Source organism: Hyla sarda, chromosome 9 (assembly GCF_029499605.1).
Source record: "Hyla sarda isolate aHylSar1 chromosome 9, aHylSar1.hap1, whole genome shotgun sequence".
NCBI classification, from domain to species: Eukaryota; Metazoa; Chordata; class Amphibia; order Anura; family Hylidae; genus Hyla; species Hyla sarda.
Window position 1 is genome coordinate 33,110,154 of NC_079197.1, and position 23,802 is coordinate 33,133,955.

The window sequence follows — 23,802 nt, forward strand, 5'->3', positions numbered from 1 at the left end:
GAAGTGGTATACAATTGCTTCAGTAGTGAAAGGGTCAAGAGTGACAGAATGGCCATACTTCCATATACTCCATTACAGATTGAAATCATTTCGACATTTTTTATGATTGGGGAAAAAAAAAATAGTTTGGAGCCCCGAAAGACACTTCACAAGAGAGACCGGCCAAAGTTTGCTAGTATTTAGGCATCTCCCCAGGATTCTATAGCCCCGGGCCTCTCAGTTTAACAACACAGAGTAGACATTTTCATGAGAAGCTGTGGCTCCGGATCCGAGGGAGTGTCCTGACATTGCATCAGATTGGGTTTTCTTCTACGTTGGCCGGTTACTTCACTAGGCAGTTGTGGTAAATAAAGTGATGGGTGTGGACAAATTGTTCATCCGATTTGAGTCTAAGAGAAAAAAAGGAAGAATTGATACATGGAAAAGCTTTTGTCCATATTCTGCATCTTCACATACTAAAGAATATAGAGAATTCTGAGCTAACAGAGGAGACACCTCATCTATTCGCCAGGATGAAGAGTGGCTGCAAAGAGAGTCTCTTGTTCTGGACAGTCTGGATTGTCAATGCATTAGATAGACGGCCCATTGATCTTTATACTTTTCTTCTCTTATGTAAACTTAAACTTGCTATCAGGTTCACTTATAGATCCCCCCGATAACTGTGGTTCCCAGCAGCAGGACCCCCTGTACTTATTGTTGGGGGTCCTGTCTGACAAACCAGGATTCAATATAGGCTATGTTCATACAGTATTTTGGTCTTTTTTTTTTTTTTGAGCTGTAAAACTGGTTAAAACAATAAATTCATTGGGTGAGATTTATCAAGACCTGTGCAGAGGAACAGTTGACTTATTGCCCATAGCAACCAATCAGATCATTTCTTTTATTTGCCAGAGGCTTATTCAAAAATGAAAGAAGCGATCTGATTGGTTCCTATGGGCAGCTGGCTGACTTTTTTTTTTTCTGCACAAGTTTTGATAAATCTCCAAAATTTTCTTTGATTATAGAGCTCTATTAAAAGGGGAACTCTGCTACTTAACTACTTATACCTTATCCTGTGGATGGGGGACAACTTTCTTATCTCCTCCCGGTGCCTTGGCTCTCCTCAAGTATGGAGCGGTGGTTGACACACCCTCTGCATGCATCTCTGTGTGAGAGCCCAAAATACAGTGCTTGTATATCTCCGGCTCTCCCATAGAGGTGCAGGGGACATGTCGACCACCGCTTCATGCATAAGAAGAGTCGGGGCTCCAGGCAGGATAGCTGGAGTGCCACAAGGGCCTCCACCCCTAGACATCTTATCCCTTATCCAAAGAATAGGGGATAAGATGTCTGATCGCGGGGGTCCCGCCTCTGGGGACCCCCGCCATCTCTCCTGCGGCATAACTGGTAATTTCTCACTCAGTATTCAGATCTTTGTAGTCTATGCTAACTCTCTGGCTACAAAGTTGCAGGGTATTTGGACAGGTTTTCTGTTTTGTCTGGTTGTGTGCCAGAAATTCTGTCTACGCCAGAATTGAAAAAAACCCGACTAGCTCTCCATTTTACTGAGAGAACCTGGAAAAGGGGCATGACCGCCGGCAAAAGTGGGAATGGTCGACAAAATGGGGCATGTCCCTGACATTTTCACACAAACCCAACATATTTTTCCACAGAAAATGTGGTGGATTTGACCTGAGGAAAACCCCACAGATCAGAGCATGTGTTTAAGAAAAAAAAAAAATGTTGGGAAACCTTAGTAAATACGGTGGGAAAAAAATTGTAGGGGATTAAAATACACAAAGAAAACTACACTCCACTCTTAGTAAATCAGGGCCAAATAGCTGTGGTGTTTTTGCTGCAAATTTTAATGTGTTTTCTGTGTACTTTTTCATGTGTGTCTGTTTTTTTTTTTTTTTTTTTAAACAATCTCTAATTTTGATTTTAAAAAAGTTTATTTTTCTAGCCTTCTTTCTTGAAATCCAAATTTTTTGGAACATTCCCCATTGAAGTCAATTAGAAATGGAAACCATGCATTTTTGGGGTAAATTTTTTGCATCCAAAAAAAATATTTTAATGAGCTGTGTTTGCTGGGTTTCATAGCAGAACATTCTGACCTCATAAAACATAGCTCAACTGGGCCATATATTTCATGAACAATAAGCAGTATTCAATATCCACCTGGTTCCAACTTTATCGAAGACTAGTGATCTACTTTTTATGATCCAGCCAAGTTGTGGAACTTTTTTTTTTTTTCTTTTTTGCCCCTGACCCATAAGCATTTTAATTTTTTTTACATTATCATGTGTAAGGAGTGCTGGGGTGCACAGATTAGGGAATAAGTGAGTGATCTCCGAGACTAGTGATCACCTTTTTGTGATCGAGCCTTGTCATTTTTTTTTCCCCCATCCCATTTTTTCAGTTTTTTACATTTTAGCCCCCATAGGGAACTATATCCTGCAATCTTTCGATTGCAAACACTGAACAATGCTTAGCTGATCAGAACCCTGCAATTTCACTTTGGTGGTCCCAATCAGCTTCCCTGAGCAACTGGCATTGCAATTTTACTTTTAGATGCTGCAATCAAAGTCGGCGAACGTCAGTGATGTGCAGGGCCGCTGTCAGGGTGGTACAGCCAGTACCCATGTAAGGGGCCTGAGCTCCTAAGGAGGCCCGGCCCCCACCCATTTTCTATTTTCAAGGAATATTGTTTTAAAGGGGTACTCCGGTGCTTAGACATCTTATCCCCTATCCAAAGGATAGGGGATAAGATGCCTGATCGCGGGAGTCCCGCCGCTGGGGACCCCTGTGATCTTGCACGCGGCACCCCGTTTGTAATCAGCCCCCGGAGCGTGTTCGCTCCGGGTCTGATTACCGGCGACCACAGGGCCGACGGCGTGTGACGTCACGCCTCCGCCCCCGTGTGATGTCACGCTCCGCCCCTCAATGCAAGCCTACGGGATGGGGCGTGACAGCTATCACGCCCCCTCCCGTAGCCTTGCATTGAGGGGCAGAGCGTGACGTCACACGGGGGCGGAGGCGTGACATCACACGCCGTCGACCCTGTGGTCGCCGGTAATCTACTACCTGTGTTTTCTTTTTAGAAACTTCCCATTTATACCTGCACCATATTTTAAACACAACTGACTGACAACAACCAACATCTCTTGCCACACTCTGTTGGATTTACATCTTGAAGCAGTTTTATAATCCTTTCTATTGTATTAACATACACCTGTCTTGTTGTTATCTTAGTCACGTCCACAGCTGAGTAAGATCTACAAGTTCTTTTTGCCAGAAGAATAATTTACTTTATTAGACTTGTGGAAGTATTTGAAAAGGGGTCCTGGCCCCCACTGCACTCCTCTGCAGCAGCCACAGCACAGAAGCAGAAGACTGCTGTTTCTAAAGAGGTCTCCTGTTTCTGTACGTCCACTGGACACATTCACACCCCCCCGCCCCTTTTATTACCTCCTCGGCCACATAATTGTTCCCATCTCTCCATCCTCTGGCCCCCAGTTGTTGTTCTTACCTGGCCAATGGTCTCAGCAGGCTTGATGTCCTCTATGCTTCACCAACAGTGCAGTGCAGAGGACATCAAGCCTGCTGAGAGTGGAGACCCTGCACCTGAGCCTGCTGGCCAGGTAAGAACAACAACTGGGGTCGGAGGCAGGGGGGAAAGGGAAAATGATGTGGCACAGGGGGATAATAATGAGGGGTATGATTTGGCATAGGAGAAATAAAGTGGCACTGGGGGATCAGGGGAGGAATGAAGTGGCATTGGAAGGATTAAGAGAGCATAAAATGGAGCAGGGGATATGAAATGGGACGGGGGTGATCATACCGCATTGGAAGATTCTACTGTAATATCACTTTTTATCATGTTTTATAGGTAATTCCACTTTGGACTTAGTACAGTATAGTAGGGATGTAAGAAAAAATCGATTCTCGCGATAATCGCGATTTTTTCATTTGCCGATACTGAATCGATTCAAAATATTTTTGAATCGATTCTATTAGGGATGTGGAATTTTTATCTCCTGACGCCCGGAACAGCATGTCATGTCCCGGGCATCAGGAGATAAAAGTTCCGGCCGGATCTGACACGGTGGCGCTCTGGGTGTATGGAGCGGGCTCCGACTCGTGCCCGCTCCGTACTATGCGACCCCCGGCTGATTTCAGTAGCCGGGGGCCGCCGCTAATAGCCAGCATGCGGCGATCGCCGCGGCTGGCTATTAAAGGAGTACTCCGGTGCACACTTTTCTCATGTTATCCCGTCCGGGCTGCAAAATAAAAGAAAACGCACTTTATCTTACCTGCCAACGAGCCCCCGGAGCTCCGGTACAGGTGTTCGGTCCTCGGGCTGTATTCTTCTTACTTCCTGTTAGCCCGGCATGTCACACGGAGCTTCAGCCTATCACCGGCCGCAGCGATGTCCCGCCTCCGCTGGTGACAGGCTGAAGCTCCATGTGATGTGCCGGGCTAACAGGAAGTAAGAAGGATACAGCCCGGGGACCTAACACCTGTACCGGAGCTCCGGGGGCTCGTTGGCAGGTAAGATAAAGTGCGTTTTCTTTTATTTTGCAGCCCGGACGGGATAACATGAGAAAAGTGCGCACCGGACTACTAGATCGCCGCTGTCAGCTTTGTCTATTGGGATCTATGAATGCTCCCAGGTGGGCGATGTATCGGGATATATTGCGATGTATCGTCACATAGACGGTATCGCAATATATCGGGATATATCGAATCGCCACACTGGTATCGCGATTCGAATCGCCAAATTCTTGGCGATTCACACCCCTACAGTATAGTATTCGGTGATTTAGAAATACTTTTGAGCCTTTTTTTCCCAATAGGGGACATTTCCCAATTGCGGACATGTTATTAGTAAATACTTTGCTTAATTTTTTCTTAGTTTACTAATGATTTGCATGATATTTTCTTCTCAGGTCATGTTTAAACCTAAATTCTTTTGTTACCATAAGGTAGTTCATTTTGTGAGTTGCATTGTTACAGAAAATTTGTCTTTATGACTGATGGAGATCCATTGGGATTTAGTTATGTTACTAAGTGTAACAGTAATCACCTAACAAGTCCAAAAGTTGGTAACAGGGCAGAAAATGTCTTAAAGATCACATGGCATTCACCCGTAACAATTTTCCAGAGTTGGGGCAGGAACATAAACATGGTTATGACATCTGAGTAGACCCAGAGTATACTATTTGTGGTGCCTCTCTACCTTATTGTCCTGGAAGCTCCTTGGATTCAGCTACAGACCTTTTTTTTTTTATAAGCATCCTATAAATTCACTTTAGTGAAGTTCACATAAAAGCAGATCTTTCATCATACTATACTTCACTGTTTGTATGTGGACAAGTTTGCTGCACTAATCAAGTGGTACAACAAATGTATAATAGAGCCAAACAAAATACAGCACCCCATAGTGAAAAGTATTTGTGAAGGGGGCGCTCTCCCTGCCACCTCCCTACTTGCTGCTATGCATATATGCCAATATAGTTCAGCTGCCTGTCTCTTGGAAGAAGGGTAGAAGCGGCATAGCTTAAAGGGTAACTTTTTTTTTTTTCTTAAATCAGCTGGTGCCAGAAAGTAAAACAAATTTGTAAATTACTTCTATTTAAAAATCTTATTCCTTCCAGTACATTTTTTTTCTTTTTCTGTCTGGCCACAGTGTTCTCTGCTGACATCTTTGTAGGAGCAAATCCCCATAGCAAATTTATCCTGCTCTGGACAGTCCCTGATATGGACAGAGGGGTCAGCAGAGAGCAGTGTGGTCAGACTGTAAAGAACTTCGAAAATTTCTCTGTAGTATACAGCAGCTGATAAGTACTGGAAGGATTAAGATTTTTAAATAGAAGTAATTTACAAATCTGTTTAACTTTCTGGCACCAGTTGATTTTTTTTTTCCCATCGGAGTTCCCCTTTTAAGGTTATGCTATCTTGTTATATGTCTGATGGTTGAGTGGACTCACAATACTGTCTGCTTCCAAGAGCAACTAGAAAAAATGTAAGACTACTATGTATAAGAATAGAGGAAACTTAGGCTGGATTTACACACAGTATTTTGAGCTGCATTTTGGTCAGAATTTTTTTTTAAATCAGGAATGGACTTACTCACTACTGCTTTTGATAAAGAATTGGTCCCAAAATACAGTGTGAACTCTGCTTTAGACTTTTGAATCTACAGGTGTATATTCATCCCAGAATTTAGCATTTAGAATTATCTAACTTTTTTTTTGCTTTGGTTTAAGCTGGCGTTCACTGTGAAAACAATGAAAAACCACAATGTGTGGACATAGCAGCAAACACAACATAACGCACACAGCTTGCATCACATTTCCAGTGTTTTTACTTGTTTGAAATATCCACATTTAGTCCATTTTTTTTTTTTTTAATTGTTAGGCCCGCTTAACATAAATCTGGCAGCAGTTTACTCCGGGGGAGTATAAAAGTGCTGGTGGGAAACTGATAGTAGATCTGATCCCTTTCATTCCAAGTGGATAGGTCACATCTATCTTGCTGTGTTCCCCCACCAGGCCTGCACAATTATGACCACTGGATCTCAGTTGATGCAATCAGATGCTCTTTTTGGCATCAGTTGCAGAAAGTTTTAGGCTGGGTTCACTGAGCCGGATATATGTGAACCCAGCCTAAGAGTTGGGCTATCAGATATTCTGGTTTATAGTCTACATCCATTGTTTTTTCCCATATCACACACACAAGATAATAATCGAAATGTTAAGGCAGTATTTCAACATAGGCGCTTACACCCAACTGGAATCCAGCTTTATCTTTTTTCTAACATTTAGTAAAAAAAAAAAAAAAACTTTTACATTTCAATGAAATGGGGAAAAAGCATGGCTTTTCCAGCTACATTTTGTGTATAGAAGGCATACAAAGGAATAGGCAGTTGTACATGACAAATTGTATAGGTATAGTTAAAGGGTATCGGTCAGATTAATTCGCTGCTAAAATCTACAGACACCTTTGGATCGCTTTTAGGGTATAAAAACAAACTATACCTTCCCGTTGCTGATGGTGGTTGATAAACTTATAAAATTGCCCTGTTTCAAGTGTCAAGGAGGGGGACTGAGCTGGCCAAGTGCCACAGCCTTACAGGCTCCTTGTTTCCCAGCCCCTTATCTCCTAGCCCATCCTTAATTGACATACTGAGCCCTGTACATCTGTCAAGACGAGGCTGGTAGGTGTTGTAAGTGAAGAGAAGTGCCAGGGTTGGACACTTGAGCAGCTTGGCCCTGCCTTCTTGACACTTGTCTGAAAAATAAAAGGTTGATTTTATAAGTTTGGCAACCACTAGCAGCTCTTTTATACCCTTACAGCTATCCAATAGTGTCTGCAGAAAATACAGCTGACTGGTTCCTTTTTAAGCTTTTCTCCCAAACAGTTTTTACAACTCTGTAGTTGGAGTGAAAAACCGATGTTATGGGAAAACTACCTAAAAAGTTGGTGTGAATGAGCTGCTTTGGATATTCCCTCTTCCAAGCATTTTATAAGATGAAGAACATTATGCACATAATAAGCAAATAACTTTTATGTATTCATAATAATACATGTATTGGGGGACAAGTATTAGCAGTCAAATATAGTGTTAGTGTACTTTGTGCAAACGGCAAGTGCTCTCTGGAGACCAGGGCGTCCTTAGCAGGTTACACCCACTCTTCCTTACCCATGAAGTCCAAACCCTAATAGGTCCACAATATATTAAGAGGACGTATGATGTTGTTAAAGGCACCTGTTTTCTACTGACTCTTTTATTCACACGTCTGCTGTGTTCCATAATTTGGGCATCCAGTGTCTGCAATGCTGTTGTTGCCATAAATAACTGGCAAAACTCTTTATAAACCAGTGTGATCCCTGAGCATACATTACGATTGTTTTACATTTTCCTCCAACTTCCCGTACACATGCACACTCAGGTTTTCTAAGCATAGATGTTTATTGGTGGATGAAGAAGTGGGGAAGATACTGAAATCCAGCATGGCCGATTTATTGTCTGCAGATGTTTAAAGTTGGGTAGCATTTATTGGGGAGTCAATGAATGTGCTTTTATGAACAGCCTATCTGCATATACACTGTTGAAATATTTTTTCTGCTTATATTAAAATCCTATTAATTTCCTTTATAGGCAAAACCCGGAGAACACATTTGAAGTTTATGTGGAAGTGAGTCGTCCTGGAGAAAATGCATCTAAACAAGGTATTTGCCCCTTTTCCCTATTGCCTTCCACCTTCTGTCTAGTTATATTTTTGGTTGCTGACATTATGAATATTTGCTTATAAATGTTGTTGTAAGTGAAATTGACTTAGAATCACCCGAGTGTGGAAAGACGTTGGAAGTTTGTGCACCCTGTGGAGAAGGTTTTATGGAGCTTGAAGTTATTATTAATGCACAAGTCCCAGAAGAATATCAGTGATGTAACCCTTATGCAGCCACATTCTTTCACAGCCCCTTTGTGAAATCGCGAAGGTAAAACGTAAGTTATTGCACACCCGCTCCATCCAAGACAGGCTGCGGTTTTCTGTAGGCAGGTAAGGTCTGAACATCCTGTGTTTTAGATCTTGAAGTGTGGAGACTCTTGAGAGACACAATTAATGATGTTATGCAGACTGGATGTGGCCCTCTGGGTTTCATGGAGTGCCGTGGGGAGAATTGGCCATGAGAAGCTGTAATAGACAAAGTGCCCTTAGGTACTGTAGCTTCACCTCGCTTCCACACTTCTGAACAATGCTTGTACCGTTATGCTTCTGAAACATCCTGTGGCTGTTGCATGTTCAGGTTTTCAACAATGCCGTTACTTTTAATCTGGCACGCTCATCCTTCTAAAATATACAGTGTTTGCTGAATGGCTCAAACGTGCTGTTATAGATCTGCCATTCTTAGAAAACCGTTTTTCTTCTTCTTTAAGGATCTATAACCCTTACTGCGCTCAGATTACATATTCATCCCTCTGAGATGATTCCATCCTTTCATCGTCTACGTTTTTTAATTTTCTTTTCCAGTCATTTTCTTAATTTTAAAGGGGTATTCCGGTATACGAACCTCATCTGCCTTCAAAAGTGTATGATAAAAAGTAAAATTCAACAATATATAATAATAAAAAAAAATTCGGTAGTTTCCCACACTATCGCTCACCACCAAAATGTGATGATCACTCAGGGCTATGACCTGTAGTTCTGACTCAGCTCACTGGTCACACATGCTCAGTTCCTACACTAGATGTTCTAGTAGGGGGAGCTGTAGGTCTATGAAACAGCAAATGATGGGAATTATGAAGTTATGATAGAGGCTCAGCAGTGAGGGAGCACAAAGTGTGTAGAGGTAGAGACTCGCGCTTTATCAGTCAGGAGAATACAGGTTGAAGAGAACAGTCTAGAGTAGATGTCAGCTGCTGAAGCCATATTTATCCTTGCTGCATTAAAGCGGTACTCCACTGCCACAGTGTCCGGAGCATTTTTTCCCCAAATGCTAGGTGCGGGCCGCCTGTGTCGTGGCAGCATTCGCCACGCCCCACACCCATAGACTTGCATTGAGGGGGCGTGGTGTTGTGACGACCCCAGGAGCCCACACCCAGTATTCGGGAAAAAAATGTTCCGGACGCTGGAGCAGTGGAGTACCCCTTTAAGTAGGAGCACCGAAGAAGCAAAAGTTTGAATAAAAATGTAGTAAAAAAAAGATATACATATTTAGGATGTCGGTTTAGTGTTACACTGCTTGCCATAGTTGTAATGACCCTAGAGCCTTCTGTGAAGTATTTAGTCTAAACTCTTGAATACCCTTTACCTATATTTTCGATAAAGAGAATTTTGTAGACTTGCCTCTGCTTCCAAATAATTTTCTCCCTTAAAAAAAAAAAAAAAAAAAAAAAAAACACGTGCGTTTCAGTTATCATATTGTGGGGTGAGCATTTTTGGCGACAAATAGTAATACATTTAAATTACATTCATTTTCACACATTAGTATGTGTTGGCATACAGGGGCAACTCTTACATTTATTAATGGCCGGTATTTGTCCTAATCCATTACATTATAATGTTTGAATGTCGATTGCCAGTGGTAAGCACCACAGCCTTGCTGTGCCTGGGTTCATATTCTACCAGGAACATCTGCACGATGATTGTATGTTCTCCCCAGGTTTGTTTGTATGTTTTTTTCTTATTGTGCTTGTTTTCTCCCAGACTCCAAAAATACACCTACAGTGGTCCCTCAACATACGATGGTAATTCGTTCCAAACGAGCCATCGTTTGTCGAATCCATCGTATGTTGAGGGATTCGTGCAATGTAAAGTATAGGAAGCTGTACTCACCTGTCCCCGCCGCTCGCGATGGTGTCCCCGCCGCTCCCGATGGTGAACCCGGGCCTCCGCTGGGCTCTCCTGGTCTTCTCCGGGCCTCTGCTGTCTTCTCCGGTCCTCTGCTGTCTTCTCCGTCCTCTGCTGTCTTCTCCGTCCTCCGCTGTCTTCTCCGGTCCTCTGCTGTCTTCTCCGTCCTCTGCTGTCTTCCGCAAGGCCTTACTGGGCCTGCGTAGCGACGTCATTACGCCGCTGCGTACGCCATTCCTATTGGATGACGTGCGCAGCAGCGTACTGACGTCATCAGAGAGGGCCGAGAAGACACCGGGAGACCAGCGCTGGACCCGGAGGGCACCCCGGAGCATCGTGGAGGGGTAAGTAATACTTACCGCACCACACAGGGAACATTAAGCTGATCTCCGGCAGCAGCTTAAGCATTTTGCGCTGCCGGATATCACTTAATGCGATGGCCCCGACATAAAAAAGCATGGTATGTCGATGCTGACATCGACATGCGATGGCCTCTGAGAGGCCATCGTATGTTGATTTGATCATATGTCGGGGCCATCGTAGGTCAGGGGGTCACTATAGGTTCTTACAGACATTGTGAGCCCTAATAAAGACCGGGACAGATGTGAGAAATGACAATTTCTGTCCAGCATCGTGGAGTACGTTGGTGGTATATACGTCACTTTAAGTTTCAGATAACTTTTCAGGATGAGCTGCCATATGTCAACGATAAGCTGCATGACAAGTAGCACTATTTCTGGCCATTATATAACTTCTATATGGCAGTTTTTGTTTTTAGATTTCGGCTCTGCAGGCTTGTAGTTTTCACTTCTTGTGGTGCCTGATGTCTGTTTTTTGATATACACTGCAAAAACAGAGAAAAGCAGATCCTGGGTTTGTCTTTTTATAGTTCACCTTAAGCAGCAGCTGCAGTATGGAGGACATAACAGAGCAGTGGTCAATAGACTAAGTTGTGAATCAAGCCTTTTATGCAATGTAGTGAAATTACTGCCAACATTTAAATAAATGGGACTCAATTAAATTCTGTTTGATTACTCCAGTACAGGACACCATAATAACTTTAGAACATGTAATTGTTTTATACTAGAGGACTACTCAGGGATAAACAGTAGAGATGAGCGAACTTACAGTAAATTTGATTCGTCACAAACTTTTCGGCTCGGCAGTTGATGACTTATCCTGCATAAATTAATTCAGCTTTCAGGTGCTCCCATGGGCTGGAAAAGGTGGATACAGTCTTAGGAGACTCTTTCCTAGGACTGTATCCACCTTTTCCAGCCCACCGGAGCACCTGAAAGCTGAACTAATTTATGCAGGATAAGTCATCAACTGCCGAGCCGAGAAGTTTGTGACGAATCGAATTTACTGTAAGTTCGCTCATCTCTAATAAACAGCGATAACATTTTTTTATTCCCCGTCCTGAGGACATATATTATTTGTCTGATGAGAGCCCCTTTAACTGCACACTACTGTGCCTTCCCCCAGGGGATGTAAGAGGGGGCAGAAGCTTGACAACCCTCCTCTCGAGTCTGTTCTGATGCCTAATGTTAGACCTTTGCACAGTCCCCACTATGGAGCATAAAGGCCGAGGCTGGTTGTGTCACTTAGTGTTGGGAAGCAGAGAGGTTTTTACACACGGAGACAACATAAAGATATATGGGCTTTTGGAACTTTAGTTGGGGGACTGTAGTATTGTTCTAAAGTTATGAGTTGAAGCAGATATAAGATCAGTGGACAATATAGTGGGAATAGTTGTAAAAAAAAAACAATACTGTTGAAAGATGGGTATTGCCCTTGGCAGCTAAATCTTTTATTTTCTATCACTCTACTTACTTGCTTGTGTGCAGTCAGTATGCATTTATTAGAAGCACCATCCAAGTTCTGGTGGCCGGTCTTATTGTCTTATTCTCTTCTGTTTTCTCCTTCCCATCCTAGGGAGTGGCAGTTAAATAATTGGTATTTAGTATCATAGACAGAAAGAGGTGAGTACTTGATGGTATCAGAGAAGACCCTCACCTCATAATGATACTTTCTATTCATAAAATAGGACTGAGGAGACAATTGTAAATTGATGGAATTAATGCATTAAGGCCCAAGTCAAACTGGCCACGAAGGAGTTATTACAACCCTTCCATTCATGCCGGGTTGAGGATTAGTAAGGGAAATGCAGCTTATGTGTCAATACAAAGCTTGTGAAAGGTTCTTTCACAAACTCTACCACACGTTTTCTCCCTTCCCTCCAAAACATCCTGCTTTGTTAAAATAAGAGATGAATCTCTTCTACTAAAATCTATTAACTCCAGAGCAGTTCATCATTGTTTGAGGGCAAAGGACTCCATTAGCATCTGAAAGCCCCGCGCTTCCCATAATTTTGTTCCTACAGGAGTCTGGGAGCGGTTGAAGTGCTTCCGTCTTTACTCTAGTAGTAGGTTTGTGTGCATGGCGTTCGGAAGCCTGTGAAGATCAGTCATTGGCCACTGCTTAATTCTTCTTCTATGGCTTTTTCACAATTATTACATTAGACAAGGAAGTTGTATCACGTAAGATTTCACCTTGGTTATAGTTTATGTTCCCAAAGAGCCAATAACAGATATTGAACCAGTTTTTATTTATTTTATGCTTCTAATAGAATTAGAGGATTTTAGCTTTATTTTTTACCATTCACAATAGAAATGATCAATATACAAAGCAGAACTATGATTCATTTAATAAGAAGGCTGATTCCAATGACATCAATGCTATGCTGTTCACATAGTAATGATTAAGAATAAAGGTTCTGTATGACTTTGCGACCAGTTGCATTTCTCCAATTCAAAGCAATTTTACAGACCGGCTTGATTTGGGGGAAAAAAACAAAACAAAAAAAAACTGTGATTTTGGAGTTGGGTGTTTTGTGTGTACAGCCCCAGTGCCGACCTATGTGTCTCTATAAACTTTGACAAGTGTTGTGTAGCCTGATACTTTAGCCAGTTGTTTCTCTTTCCTACTGCCTTTGAGTTGGCAAGAAGAGTAGCCAGAGTATTAGTGTAACACATAACTTTGGGATCACACTATACACAGTGTAGCTTTTAACCTTAGATACTTATAGGACTGCAAAGGTTTATTTTTATTTTTTTGTATTTTTATTATTTTCTTTTTTTTTCATGTAGGGCCAACATGTCCACAGTGCTGTTTGGAGATTGTCAATACTCACATTGGTCCCTGTCACCTTTGTGACTCAAAATCTAATCCAAATTAACATATCATTATGTTTTTGGAGGCAACCATGATGACACTGAGCCACCTGGTTGTAAAAGTACTTACCCTCTTAAATCCTGATTTCCGGTGTTGTCAGATTCCTTAGAAGAAATTCATGCAAGCACTGGAACAACATAAAATCTGTACACAGAAGCCATTGTTGGATTTAGACCACACTCGCTCATCCAGAATTTCCGTGCAGAATTCCGCCAGGGATTCCGAAGCAGCAGAGTCCTGTTTAATTCAACTGGATTCTCCTGCGCTGTGCACACGGCTGAATTTCTGTGCCAGATGTTTCTGGCTGTTTTCAGTTTTCCACAGAAAGAATAAACCTGTTAATTCTCTCTGCGTACGAAATGCATAGCCATCTATGACATGAGGCATTCCTGTGCAGTCCTAGCACCGGCATATTATGCTGGCGCCTGCAGTCTGCAGATTGTCCGCATGGAGATTTTCCGTGCGTACATTCCAGCGAGTGAACATAGGTTTAGACTTTGATCTGATCATGCTCCTCCCTATTATACAGAACCAAAATCACCCTGTGTAATACGGCCAGTGATCAGCTGATTAACAAACATACAAGATCATACGTCAGCTGATTCTGTCATTATGATCAAAAAATCTATGACCACATATCTCCCTGTGTAATAGGGGAAGTACAGCCGGTGACTGAGGGCAGCAATGGGCTGCACAAACAATTCAGTAATCACTTGTGTGGCCTTCCCCACATGGTCCTTAAGATGTGTAAAAGCTTTATAAATGAGTGCCAATCTCCGAGATCAGGACTCTTTTACAGCGAGACACCTAACCATGTAATAGAGGCCGTAGTCTAGACCCATTCTAGATACAGTGTGTGGAGATTGATAGGATGGTGTGGTATTCTCTCTGCTAATGATGTTCATTGCTGCTTCCTTTTCGAGACATCAGAAGTAGTCTTGGAAGATTTCTTAGGTCCGTGCAATAGCCAATGGTCTTGTTAGACTTTGCCAATGTGTCTTTAAGGCTAAGAAAATGTACACGTCAAAGAGAATTGACCTTGATAGGCCAATATATTTAAATCCATATTATAAGTCCCCAGTGTATTTTTTTGGAGCTTGAAGGTACGTTTTTATGATGTTTTTCTTTTGATTTTTTTCACATATAGCCTATTCCAAAAGGATCATTCTTAATTAAAAATAAAAAGCAGAGTACATACACTTACAGTGTGAGCTTATTTCTTTGGGCTTGTATGTTGGACTTCCTGAAATTCTGACTTCGGACATATTGCTCAGAAGGAGGATCTGCCCTGGGTGAATCATCGAGAATGAATAACTTTTCTTTTAAGTTAATGATGGGTCATTGTGTAAATCTAAAATAAACATTTATCAGACCAGATGTGGAGAATATTGAATATGAACCGTTTTTGTTCCGGACATTGTACCATAAAGCTTTTTATTATATTCAGAACTAGTGAAACATCCAAAGAAAGAGTAGCCAGACAATGGTGACAATATAAAGTGTTCTTTTTATTTAAACTTCTACAAAACTACGGCTGAAATAAAGAGATGCTTATGGATCGTACGCACAATATATCGGTCCAGTGTTACGGAGGTGTACACACTTGGCAGATTACATTATATCGAAGAGAAATGTCCGCTTTAGAGGATGCCTTTTGTGTAAGAATGGTTTTAATAGGCCTATTAAAAGCAAAGCATTGGTGTATAGCATGGGTTCTCAAAGTCTTCTTTGTAGCTGCTTTTATCTAGCAAATTGACAGAGGTCCCAGATGAGATCCGTGTCTGTTTACGCAATGTAGCAGTCCCCCAAGTATACTTAAGTAGAAATAAATAATATAATATAATGAAATAAAAATCATGATCAGATGTTTCTGAAAGTGGGTTAATTTATATAGTGGGGTATGGATAAAAAATAAACATGATCATCCTAATCATCTTGATCATGCCATAATCACTACTGAAGAACAGGGCTATGGAGCCCTTGAAACACATCTAGCTAGTATACCCTTTAAAGGGGTACTCTGCTGCTCAGCGTTTGGAACAAACTGTTCCGAACGCTGGAGCCGGCAACGGTAGCGTGTGACGTCATAGCCCCGCCCCCTCATGCCATCACGCCCCACCCCCTCAATGCAAGTCTATGGGAGGGGGCGTGATGCCCCCTCCCATAGACTTGCGTTGAGGGGGCGGGGTGTGACGTCACAAGCTCCCGGCACCAGCGTTCGGAACAGTTCGTTCCAAACGCTGAGCAGCGGAGTACCCCTTTAAGTGCTCACCAGTGAGAGACTGAGTATTTGCAGTCCTTCATCTTGCCACTTATTTAAACTCGCGAACACTCTCCTTCTGCGCATAGGATTCAGAGAGCGGGCGTTCCAACATGCATTACAATACTGCAGCAGTAAGACTTCTTCCTCCAAGCTCTCTCATGTGGGCGGCCTGCCATCTGGCATCGTTCACATACAATCGTGACAGTAGAGGACACAACAGGAAGATGCAGAAGACTGTGTTCTGGACCATCACACTAGGAACAGCATGCTCCTACATCATCCAAGAAGGGGTAAGGGGTGCATAGTACCAGGCCTTTATGTCCCCACAGGAGATGCAAGCTTTACATCCCATAGAGAATAACAAATGGTTCATAGCACTTTGGCTCTAATATAACGTATCCAACGTCACAAGGAAACTCAAGCGCACAGAAGTAGATACTACACGTTCCATTTTTTTTAGGAGTAATAATTGCATTATTCTCTATATAGACAAACAGCTTAATAGGAATAAGAACTGAACTTAATAGGAATATGAACTCATAAATTATAAATAACTACCGCTATTGGTTTACCAGACATTATTTTGTACTCTGAGGTGGACACTATATATTTTTGAACTTTTTAGGATGCTCTTATGAAATTTTATTATTTTGCAAGGAAGTTTATACAAATGTATTTCTTTTTATTACTCTTTCATTTTTTGCTTTATTTCTGGCAACCACAAGGGTCCTGTGGTTTGCCATTCTCCACACTGTATATGAATTTAATATTTTCTTTTACTTGTAGAGTTTCATTAAATAACTTTATTAATATATGGTCTGAACATAATTGTGTGTGTGTGTATTTCCATCTTAGTACATTTTATAAATTCATTTTTTATCCATACTCCACCATATAAATTAGCCCACTTTTAGGAATATCTAATCAAATTTTTTTATTTTAATATAATATTATTTAATTTCGCTAAAGTATACTTTGAGGACTGCACATTTTATATATTTTTTTTCTCATTTGATTGTTATGGGCAATAAGCAGTTAACCTCAGTGTACCTAAGCCAGGTATGGTGAGCTATGGTATAGTGAGCTGTTCTATTCCTTTTACTTTTTAGTTACGTAATCTCCCCAAAACCAAGTAAAGTTAACAAAGTTTAGGGCAAAGCATGATCTGCCAAGGACATTTTTATAATCCTATTTAGAAATAATGTTCTTGGATTAGAAGACATTGTTTTGTTATCCTATACAAACAAATGTCATGTTCTGGGTGTGTAAGACAACTCAATAAAACGTTCTTTCAATACAAATCTTTGCAAATGAATTGATGTGACCAGTTAAGATTTGCTTTAGAATTCCTTAGTCTACAGGGCCATTTCACATAGTGTTACTGGGAACATCTTACATGCCGACCAATAGTCAGGGTGGAATGGTCCGTGTTCTACTACTCCGAAACGTGTTGGAAGTGTCATGAAGAATGAATACAGAGGCTAAAATTCCTTTTTGCATCTTCATAAGAGAACCCCTCTTTCGTGTTGATTTATCTTCTCCCTTTCTTCTTTCCATGCCTGACATCCTCATCAAGTTCACAGTAGGCTTGCTTTGTTTGCTTTATGTTCAATGCTTGATAAGATTTTTTTTTTTTTTTTTGCCCCATTGTTTTTTGAAGCAAGGACAAGACTTGCCAGAGTCTGGTGACTGTTTTGTAAAGCCACAATACGGTCATTGTCTACCGTTGAATAATTGTGGCTGCTTTTTGTGCTACCAGAACTAAGGCATTGGCTGTGAACGAATTCCTTCTTAGCGTGAAAGGGGACTAATCCATGTAAATACAGAAGAGAAATAAAGCTATACAGAAAAAGGGAAAGACTGCTAAGCAGGAGGGCAGAGGTCAGCAATTTAACCTTTAACCTAACAAATAAGAAGCATGAATTGGTTTACAAAAGGGAGCTTCTGTGATCTGTCAGTATTTCTATTGAGGACATGGCAAGAAGGGACAACTGACAGGCACTGCCTTTTAACTGCATGTAAAACTTAGTAGTGGGTAGAACTCTGCCAACGGGTAAGACTTAAAATTAGAGATTGGTTCTACATCAGATCATTGGTAAAATGCAATTTATGCCTAAAAGTGAATAAAAAAAACACCCTATGGGCATTGGATTAGGGATGAATGAAGAGTCACACAAACATCACAGCATTACTACAATGCAGTCTCAATGTTTACCTATGGGAAACAAGGTCATGGGCTTCTTGCAAATATCACAAAAACATCAGGAGTTTTTGTGCTAGTCATAAGGTCACCTGCTAACTTGTTAACACTTTAATGTGACATATGGACAAGCAAATATTGGTGTGTTGCCCTTGGGTTACTGACTGTAAAATAAGTTAGTTATTTTTGTGGGTATCCACACTTGTCATTTATCCTCATCATAGCTGTTTCATTTGGATATTGGTCCTGCCCAGAGAGGAGAATCATTTAAAACTTTACTGCAGCACATGGGATCATGAAAGGATATAAACAATATAATGCTGAATAGCAGCTAGTCGATCAGATGGTATAACTATGAGGTAGAAACCATTTTATAGTAATTTGATCCTACAGCAACAGACTTGACCTGCTAGATTTGGATGATAATTGAAATGTTAAATGCCATAAGGGAAGAAAGGTAGAGGGTACTTAAATGGGTACTCCGCTGCTCAGCGTTCGGAACAAACTGTTCCGAACACTGGAGCCGGGAGCTAGTGATGTCATAGCCCCACCCCCTCATGATGTCACATCCCACCCCCTCAATGCAAGTCTATGGGAGTGGTCATGACAGAGGAGTATCCCTTTAATATATCGGTTTCTACTTAAAGCGTTACTGTCATAAAAAAAAAAAAAAGATTTTGACATGTTGTTCAGACATGTCAAAAATTGAGATCACTCCGGGTCTCAGTCATGTGATCCGCTGCAATTATGAACTATAAACCTGTGTACAGCACCAGACCACTACTCCTCACTTCACTAGCTTAACTCTTGATCACAGAGGGTTTCAGGACTGGGACCTGGTGTAATCTAAACTTTTGACATGTTCTTTTTCAAATGGCAATAACTCTTTTAGTAATATGGTTTCCATTATACAAAACCAGTCAGCATTTCAGACATATCTGTTTTAGTAAATACTTATATTCCCCATAAAATAACCTTTCCGACATTTTTTAATAGAACTGCGTCATGATGTTCTTTTGTTTATTCTTTAACGTCTAGATTTGCTGTACAGTATGGGAAAGCAGAACAAAGATCCATGATGAACCAATTCAATTCTACTCTACTATATCTTTGAGATAATTCCTTTTGGGGATATCCTGTATGTAGTTGTTTACAAGCACTCAGCATGTCAACAATGATGATGCCTAAAACTAATAAAAAAAGATGGGATTAAAGAGAGACTTCTGACTCCTTGTTCACTGAGTCTTGGAGCCCACTAGGTGGTTTCTGAAATCCCTTCCAAATGGAATGATCACCAAACCCAAGTTTTAGAGTGCAGTTTTATTTCATTCTTCCATTGTTTGAGACACAACCCGGAGCATTAAAGAATCAAGTAAAGAAAACACTTAATTTCAGTATTTGGTAATGAACATACTTAAACGGTTAATCCGCTGCCCCAGCGTTTGGAACATTTTGTTCCGAATGCTGGGTACAGACGGCAAGGGTTGTGAAGTCACGTCCACTCCCCTCGTAACATCAGGTCATGCCCATGCCCCTCCCATAAACTTTCATTGAGGGTGCATGGCGTGACATCCCAAGGGGGCGTGACCAGGACCTCATTACCCCCGCTACCTACACCCAGTGTTCTAAAAGAACACCGGGTGCTGCACAGAGATCGCGGGGTCCCAGCGGCAAGACCCTCGTGATCAGACATCTAGATCCCCTATCCTTTGGATAGGGGATAAGATGTCAAGGGGCAAAGTACCCCTTTATAGATGTTAAAGGGGTTGTCCAGGAAAAAAACTTTTTTTTTATATATCAACTGATTCCAGAATGTTAAACTGATTTGTAAATTACTTCTATTAAAAAATCTTAATCCTTTCAGTACTTCTGAACTGCTAAAGTTGAGTTGTTCTTTTCTGTCTAAGTTCACTCTGATGACACGTGTCTCGGGAACTGTCCAGAGTAGAAGCAAATCCCCATAGCAAACCTCTTCTACTCTGTGCAGTTCCCGAGACAAGCAGAGATGTCAGCAGAGAGCACTGTTGTCAGACAGAAAAGAACAACTCAACTTCAGCAGCTGATAATTATTGGAAGGATTAAGATTTTTTAATAGAAGTAATTTACGAATCTGTTTAACTTTCCGGAGCCAGTTGATATAAAACATTTTTTTTTCCTGGAATACCCCTTTAAAGCAGACCCTCCACTTCCTCTAATAACTAAAATCGGTAGCATACCTTTTATAGCTTGTGGTTCCAGAAATCAACACTGTAAGTTTTGGTGCCAGATATGCTAATGAATTAGTAAATTGACAGACTTCGGGGTCCACTGTCTATGGGGTGTTACTGTGCGCTGCCCAAATGTCCAGCCGTGGTGAACAGTGTATTATTAGCTTCAGCCATGTAGTTATTTGCATCTTTCCCATGAGATCAGGCCTTGTCCTGACACCAGCCCACGCAGGCCGTATCCTGGAGCTGGAGGGACTAGCCAAACTGTAGCACATCAAGCAATGGTTTACAATACTGCTTCTTGATCCAGTCCTCCATGACAGAATAGAGCAAAATCTTATGAGGAAGTAAACACTAGCCATCCCTTTTAGTATTTGGTTACTCCCAGCCACTACGGTATTACCCATCAATATTTAAAAAGCTAAAGCCAAAAAGACATGAACACTCCCCTAAGTGCAATACTATAGCTACAGTGTCCCAGATATCTGTCAGATTTTAGGTAGTATATTTACCTTTTGAGGGCCATGCATATTAAACACAATACTATTGTAGAGCTTGTGGCGAAACTGTCTCCATAGATCACTGTTCTTTGCTGGTGTTGGGGTGTCACAGTGAACCTCGTATCTTTTACCAAAGTGCCTGTTGGGGGGGAAAGTCCTTTTGAGCAGGGAAAGGAGGGCCTGTTGTCTCTGCTCACAATCTCTTTTCCCATAAATAACGCTTAGTTAAAGTTAAAACGCTTGGTAAAGCCCTTTTATCCATTTTCATATGCTTTCCACATTTGCGGTATTTCATTCCTCAAACAATTTTTGCTGTTTTTATGGTAAACCAGAAGAACAATGTATCCATGCCAGGTCCAGTGAGTTTAATGGACTAAAATGTAGTCCTATAATGACTAGGTTTGGGTATTTCTAAGCATATGGGGAGCTTTATCAAAGCCTGTGCAAATTGGACCAGTTGCCCATAGCAACCAATCAGATTGCTTTTATTTTTAAAAAGGCCGATGAAAAATGCAAGATGTGATCTGATTAGTTGCTATGGGCAGCTGCTCCACTTTTCCTCTGCACAGTTTTTGATAAATCTCCCCATAATACATATGAGTCTTGCAATAATGGACTCACACATGGACTGAATATCTTTACAACTAGGCTATGTTTGGTCCATCAAATGCAATAAATCTGGCATGGGTATGCCGCAGTAAATGTCATTATTTATGTGCTGCTAGTTTGCCCTTTGTATACAGAAAACAAGAAAAAAAAAAGGGGGGGGGGGGCTCTCAATTCATCTAACCAAGCATAGTTCCCCCCCCCCCCCCCACGGATGGTGCAAGACATTAACAAAACTTGTAGTATAGAAACACTATAGGAGTCCAGAGAATTATTGCAAATAAAAGAATCCAAAGGTTTATTCCTTTTAATATGCAGGATACAGCAAGATTAGTGAAGTAGGCAAGTGATGCTTTTTGGGTATTATGTCAAACCCAATCTCATGCTCCAATATGAGTAAGGGGGCCATGTGCACCTGATATGCCTCACATATCTACTTGACTACTCTTACTGTATCTGGTACCTCTATATGGAATTAACCTTTGGGTTCTTTTATCAGCAATATTGTGTTTGACTACCTTTTGTACTTCGACAAAACCTTTGTGTAGTTTTAGGTTTGGCCCTATCCCTTAAATACCACTAAACACGCAGAGACTTCTACATTTACCGACCACTCAGAACTATTGTCTTTCTGCATCTATTATTAGTAGCCACCAGTAGCTCTCATTGCTAGCCACCACTACTTTCTGGGATTAAAGGGGTTATCCAGGAATAGAAAAACAGAGCGTATTTATTTCAAAAACGGCTCCACGTCTGTCCCCAGGTTGTGTGTGATATTACAACTCGGCTCCATTCACTTCAATGGGACTAAGATGCACAACCACAACCAACATGGAGACAGACGGGGAGCTCTCTTTTTTTTTTTTTTTTTGGAAGAAAGTAGCTCTGTTTTTCTATTCCTGGATAACCCCTTTCATTTACCAGTAGACATCATAAGCTATACAGTTTTAGTTACCACTAGCTAACTATTTCACCGCGAAGGCTGCAACACTTATTTTCTTTATTATATGTGAGAATTTGATGATGATAGTGTTCTAGGTTAGAGCATGTACTGCATAACTGATGTACGCATAATTAAGAAATACTATAGGTAATCTACTCGTGAAGTGTGTTGTAATATAGTTTGTTTTGTATGTAACTTGGTAGACTTTGTTTCTTGATTTTTTTAACGCACTTTTTCTACTAATATTGATCATAAATTTTGAGCAGCGCTTGAAAAAATATTTTATAGATTTCCTAAGTGATCCTGGAGAGACGGCAGGAGGCTGGAGATGATAGATTGCTTATCTCGGGATGTTTGTGCTGAAGATAGTGTGAAATGAACTGGAGCACTGGCTCAGTCAAGGTGTTCTCATTTCCATTTGCACTCATTAGTCCTGCCCAAGGAGTGTTAAGATGTTCGAACCTACAGCGCACTAGTGGAATCAATCACCGCAGCGCTATCACATCCTGTTACTTTTATGTTGTGCAGACCTTGGCTTCTATTACTGCAGTGATACATTTCACTGTTATACAATGTGTAAGCAGCAGTCAGCGAACCTATACAACAAGATACAATACATTATAAATATACTTCTATAGATCCTGACCTGACAATACTATTGTGACTAGGAGGTAGCACAGAAAGCAAGTGGATTGAAGCATTGATGCTGATGTAACTGATGCCATTCATGTTGGCACAAAGATGGGTGATAGCTTCAATGTAAAAGATACAAGTCTGGAAATGTTTCCTCCTTTGAAATTGACTTTAAATACTGGAACCACAAAAGTATTACTGTTTATAATCATATATGCAACAGAGTATGCAATGTCTGTCCTTGGGACAGACAGCAGAGAGCCCATGTGCAAGAACCTTTTGATGTGAAAATTTGCAGTGATTTTTGTTTCCTTCATAGAACGCCTTCTTTACCGTGAGGACTGTGAATTTATGGAACGGTCTACCTCAGGAACTGGTCACAGCAGGAACAATTAACAGCTTTAAAACAGGATTAGATAAATTCATGGAACAAAATAACATTAATGCTTATGAAGAAATATAAAATCCCATCCCTTCCCCAATATCGCGCCACACCCCTACCCCTTAATTCCCTGGTTGAACTTGATGGACATATGTCTTTTTTGACCGTACTAACTATGTAACTATTTAACATCTCTGCAGTGTGCCATTTTCACATGTATGTGCCCTTTGTTTTTTTTTTATAAAGTAGCTGCTAATGTTTTACTTTGGTGCAGTGTCTGAGTGTCCTAGTTTCTGCAGCTTAGTGATTAGTTATCAGATTGGCTTAAGGGGGTAAAACTTAACCTTTAATAGTGTAGTTAAAAAGTTTTATATATACAAGTGAAGGTTAGGTAGGAAACACTGGTGACTGTTACCAACCAAATTGGAGACTCAAAATTACCAGTCAACTCTCTGTTAATACAAGGCTAGTAGTACTGTGTACCACAAAATACAGAT

At 41.1% G+C, this 23,802-nt stretch overlaps 1 protein-coding gene across 7 annotated transcripts in view; it reads left to right on the top strand.

The window, feature by feature from the left end:
• DENND1A (DENN domain containing 1A) overlaps positions 1–23,802 on the top strand; it is an 810,600-nt gene that overhangs the window by 20,030 nt on the left and 766,768 nt on the right. For all 7 annotated transcript variants that reach the window (XM_056541264.1, XM_056541257.1, XM_056541259.1 and 4 more), the window contains exon 2: positions 8,144–8,214. In XM_056541264.1, coding sequence (XP_056397239.1) covers positions 8,144–8,214 — 71 coding nt within the window. The remainder of the gene's footprint in view (positions 1–8,143; positions 8,215–23,802) is intronic.